Source organism: Myotis davidii, unplaced genomic scaffold, assembly GCF_000327345.1.
Source record: "Myotis davidii unplaced genomic scaffold, ASM32734v1 scaffold185, whole genome shotgun sequence".
Taxonomy (NCBI): Eukaryota; Metazoa; Chordata; class Mammalia; order Chiroptera; family Vespertilionidae; genus Myotis; species Myotis davidii.
This window is the reverse complement of record NW_006297811.1, coordinates 2,864,867-2,870,432: the sequence shown is the minus strand read 5'-3', so window position 1 is coordinate 2,870,432 and position 5,566 is coordinate 2,864,867. Positions and strand designations below refer to the sequence as shown.

Sequence of the window (5,566 nt, the reverse complement as noted above, 5' to 3'; positions counted from 1 at the left end):
TGCCGGGAGCCTCTCCTGCCTCCTCAGCAGCACTAAGGATGTCTGACTGCAGCTTAGGTCCGCTCCCTGCTGGCAAGTGGACATCCCCCAAGGGCTGCCAGGCTGCCAGAGGGATGTCTGATTGCCATCTTAGGCCCAATCTCCCGAGGAGCAGACCTAAGCCAGCAGGTGGTCATCCACCAAGGGGTCCCAGACTGTGAGAGTGCACAGGCCGGGCTGAGGGACCCCCTCCACCCCTGAGTGCACAAATTTTTGTGCACCAGGCCTCTAGTAATCTATAATAATAAAAGGGGTTATATGCTAATTAGACCGGATTTCATTCCAGACATCCTTCTGGACGAAGCCAGGGCCGGAGGGAAGCCGCCCAGGTTCCGGGTGCCTGCTGGCAGGGCCAGAGCAAAACCGCCCGTGTCGTGGTGCCTGCCGGTGGCCGGAGGAAGGAAGCCCAGATCCCGGGTGCTGGAGGGAAGCTGGTGCCTGCAGTTGGGGGAGAAGGAAGGCCTACTCTTGCATGAGTTTTTGTGCATTGGGCCTCTAGTTTTACCATAAAAGATGGAAAAGTAGCCATTAAAGTGACGGGAAGAACAAGGAGAAGGGATGCATGACAGATCCCAGGAAAAGGACAGTGTCAGATGTCTCAAGGAGTTGAGAACTAAAGATGACCGGATTTGGCCATTAGGAAATTGTTTTTCATTATAGCAGCTTTTGCAGGAAGTTGGCACACACTGAATTGCAAACACCCATGTAATTGCAAAGTTAGAAGAGTGAATTTCAGGTGAAGAAATGCAGACTACTGCTTGGTAACACAGGAAAGCTGAAAGAGTGGTATTGATAAGGGAGAGACAAAATCCTGAGATGATTGGGCCACTTTGGGAAATTTAGGAATAGTTTTATTCAACTATTTTGAATTAAAGGTAGTGGGAAGAGAGGACAGTTAACTAGTGGAGTCAGATTTTATACTTACCATGTCAGGACACATCTCAACTTTCTGAAGAGTGACTGAGCCTGCTGTGATTTATACTGGTAGGCCATTACCTATATATTACCTAATTTTGTACTTGCTAGTAACTCTAATGTCATTGTTGTCCTATGGCTTGTTCACCATTCTTCACAGATTAAGGGATGACATTAGTATTATATATTTCTCCTGTTTTGTGGGATTATGCTGGAGAGTACATTCATTTTAACAGGTGTTTCTTATGGACAAAGCAATAGTGATACTGAAGCTCTTCATCAGGCTTATTGTCACATAGCCCATTCCTTGGGAAATTCTGATGAACAAAGAATTGAGATTGCTGCCATGGAAAATGTCAAGAGCTCAGAGAAAAGCCATCCTCAAGAAAATGAAGAGTCCTCCAAAAACATTTCTACTACAGAATCTGGTAAAAGCTTATTTAAGATCCTCTCTGAACAGTTTCCAATTTAGTGTAATTTAGACACAATTTGCTGTAGTGATTATTTCTCAATCTCTGGATTTATTAAAGGGTTTGTAAAACAAATCTGGAAATCAGTGATTTAACTGTAAAGTTAGAGCTGAACATGGGATGAAATTTCAGTTTCTAATCTGCTTTGACCAAATTACAAAATTACTGAATTGTTTTCACATTTTTTAATCTTTTCCATGAACATATACGAAAGTTATTTTTTAAATAGAGAAGAGTAGGGATCAACTAAATACATACTTAGTAAAGTATATGAGGCTCTACCCAGATACATATATTTGAGACTTGTATGCCTATGCATTAAATATATAGTTATATATATTTCAAATAATAACTATTAACAGAAGTTGTCTTGGTACAAGGAAGTTTACAATGGGTTTCTTGTATGAGTCATTTTGTTAACTATATCAATCAGAGAAAAAGTAATTTTGTTGGTATGTTACATAAAATTAAGCAAATGACCTAACATTTTTGGTTGCTATTTTAATTTCTTTCCCCTCTTAGATCTGCCCACAGTAGAGGAGCTGATGAAAACTATCAAAATAGATTCCTTTGGGATCAGGGGTTTGGATTTACAACCTGTAAGGTATGTGTTTTTTTCATTGGATTGTGCAAGTTATTTGATTGTTTATTGTTTTGTCTCTGGAAAATTGTGGAATCATTTGTTCTATATTATCATTCCTAGTGAATGATTCAAGTGTAACTTGTATGTATCTACCTATGAGCCACTACTCTCTTCTTTTTACTCAATTAGTTCATCAAAATTCTCCTAGTGCTAAAATAAGAAAATAATAGATAAATGCCATTATGTAGTCCTAAAGCTTTTTACTTAAAAATATAATTTCTTCAGCTTTAAATAGCTCAGGGACAGTTGATTTTGAATGAAGGGATGGAAAATGAATTTCATTCTGTAGACTAGAGGGCCGGTGCACAAAATTCGTGCAGGGTGGGGGTTCCCCTCAGCCCAGTCTGCACCCTCTCCAATCTGGAACCGCTGGCTCCTAACTGCTCACCTGCCTACCTGGTCGCCCCTAACTGCCCCTCCCTGCCAGCTTGATCACCCCTCACTGCCTCCAATCTGGGCCATCCCCCTCACAATCCTGGACCACTGTCTCCTAATCACTCCCCTGCCTGCCAGCCTAATCACTCCCAACTGTCCTCCCCTGCCGGCCTAGTTGCCCCATGCAGCCTGCTAGTTTAGTTGTTTATTTGTCCCTCACTAACCCCCCTGCCAGCCTGGTCATCCCACGCAGCCTGCTTGTGAGGGCATGAGGGTCAATTTGCATATTACCTCTTTTTTATATAGGATGAGTCATAGATTTTTCTAGTTTATAAGCCAGTTAGTTTTGTAATTAGTCATAGACTGGCCATCCTTCCAGAGGATGAGTTTGGGTACAAGAGAAGTGGACTTGGAGAAAATGCTCCAGCTCTGGTACAGAATAGCACATCACAATAACCTCATCATGAAACAGCTTTGCATTTGTGTATCACTTGCAGCGGTTCTCAACCTGTGGGTCGCGACCCCTTTGGCAGTCGAACGACCCTTTCACAGGGGTCACCTAAGACCATCCTGCACATCAGATGTTTACATTATGATTCATAACAGTAGCAACATTACAGTTATGAAGTAGCAGCAAAAATAATTTTATGGTTGAGTCACAACATGAGGAACTGTATTTAAAGGGCCAGAAGGTTGAGAACCACTGACTTAGAGTGTCAGATCCATTATCTCATGTGGTTTTAATTTTTTTTAAAATATATTTTTATTGATTTCAGAGAGGAAGGAAGAGGGAGAGATAGAAACATCAATGATGAGAGAGAATCATTGATTGGCTGCCTTCTGCATGACCCCCACTAGGGATTGAGCCGCAACCTGAGCATATGCCCTTGACCAGAATCGAACCTTGGACCCTTCAGTCTGCAGGCCAACACTCTATCCACCAAGCCAAACTGGTTAGGGCCTCCTGGGGTTTTATAAGAAGTAGGACAGGTACCCTTAATCCCCATCATTCAAGTGATGAGACTACAATAAAGTCACTTCAGTCGTGGAGCTCTCACAACAACTGGATGATGATGATGATGATGATGATGATGATAACAACATCCAGCATTTTTATCATATATTCAATGTGGTACTATGCAAAATTCTTTACATACACTATTTTATTTAATCTACAGCAACTCCATGAAGTTTATTCCATTATTATCTTCATTTCATAAGAACAATAAGCCTTAAAGGATACACAGGAAGTCCATGTGTTTAACCACTTACATGATCAGATCTGTGATGTCCACGAAATATATCTGAAAAGTCTGTCATCCATTCATTTATGTTTTAATAGACACATTTTGAGCCCCTTGTAATACATGGAAATCCAGTTGCAGCGATTTCATGGCCTTGTTTCTACATTTATACTAGTTGAGCAAAAATGATACAGTGAAACTTACACTAAAACCCATCTACTTGCATGCTAAGTCTAGTGTTCTTCCACTGATCTTCAGTGCTAGTTATTTTTAAAGGACATATTGTGCTTACTCACCAGTACCGTTTGGTGATATGTTAGTGTTACTGAAGAGATTTTCTGTATCTTATGTCTTTGTTGGCATTTTAGTAATGTGAATTCTAAAGTATAGATTATTACATTTGTGTTTAAAAGTCAAAGACAAGTATATTTACCTTAAAGGCATAATAATAATTATAGAAATGTTAGTAGTATAAACTTTAGTACACATATCCAAAAATTATTTAGTAAGCTCTAAGGTACATTATCCTAGTTGCTATAACAGATAATCCTTGAAATTTTTTAGCTTAGCATCATCACAATTTATTTCTCGCTCACATCATAATCTCTTGAGTGTCAGTGGGGTCAGAGTGGGACTCTGCTACACACAGTCATTTAGGGACTCAGGCCTATTCTGTCACAAATGCATGGTTTTAAAGTTATCATGGCCTCATCCAACCAGTTGATAAGGAAAGAAAAAGAATGGTGTCGCATACTTTTATGCCTCAACACAAAAGTATTACACTGCTTTAACTCACATTCTATTGATAAGACCTAGCATATTTAGCTAACAAGATCCAAGAGGGCTGGGAAAGGCGATTTGCTTGTATACCCAGAGAGAAAAATAAATGAGCTTGATAAGCATCTAGGCAGTCTCAACCAGAATATATCCTTCCAATAGCCAAATTTCTATTTCACTCTTCTTCATACACATACCCACTTAACTCTCTCCCATAGCAGTCAGCTCAGAGTCCGATTCAGGACTGTATCCCTCAAAAAGGCCAGGATTTCCAGGTAAAGTGCAGTCCTTTCCATCAAGTTTGAATGTGGTTCCTGATTGTTTAATAATCAGTGATTTAAAAAGGCAAGTTATAACTACCTCACTCCTACCATTGATATATATAATGGTGAACTGCAACAAGTACTCCCATTCAGAAAGGAAAATACAGTAATCATTAGCAAATTGAAATCCACTGGAGAGACCTTTTGAAGACACCACCCCCAACCCCGCATGTATGCGCACACACACACCTTGCAAATGGGGATTTTCATTAATTAGGCCATTTTCCATCATTCTGCTCTTAATGAGGAACTACCATCTATACTAATAAAAGGGTAATGTGCTAATTAGGGCGGACATCTTCCGGATGACTTTCTGGACAAAACCGCAGTGGCTGTGAGGGCTGAGGCTCAGGCAGCCTCAGGTGACTGTGAAGGGCCCAGGTTCAGGCCGGCAGTGGCAGCAGCAGTGGGGTAATGGGGGCAGCGCCTTCCCCTGATCCACCAGGTCGCCTTCTACAGAGGGAGGCCAGACTGCGGCTTAGGCCTGGAGCCAAGACAGAGGTGGTTAGGGGCGATCAGGCCTGCAGGGGAGCAGTTAGGGGGCAACCAGGCCAGCAAGGGGGAAGTTAGGGGGTGACTAGGCAGGCAGGGGACCAGTTAGGGGGCAATCAGGCTGGCAAGCAGAGGCAGTTAGGGGCAATCAGGCAAGCAGGTGGGTGAGCAGTTAAGAGCCAATGGTGCCGAATTGCAAGAAGGATGTCTGACTGCCAGTAGTCTGACATTCCCCAAGGGGTCCTGGATTGGAGAGGATGCAGGCCAGGATGAATGACCCCCCCCCCC

The 5,566-nt window shown here is 42.0% G+C and overlaps 1 protein-coding gene across 6 annotated transcripts in view; it reads left to right on the top strand.

Moving 5' to 3' along the window:
• The window catches only part of CEP162 (centrosomal protein 162kDa), an 80,761-nt gene that overhangs the window by 27,121 nt on the left and 48,074 nt on the right, over positions 1 to 5,566 (top strand). For all 6 annotated transcript variants that reach the window (XR_436175.2, XM_006773462.2, XM_006773463.2 and 3 more), the window contains 2 exons: positions 1,191 to 1,382; positions 1,947 to 2,028. Coding sequence is in view for 5 of the 6 variants with exons in the window: in XM_006773462.2 (XP_006773525.1) it covers positions 1,191 to 1,382; positions 1,947 to 2,028 (274 nt within the window). In the remaining variant the exon portion in view is untranslated. The remainder of the gene's footprint in view (positions 1 to 1,190; positions 1,383 to 1,946; positions 2,029 to 5,566) is intronic.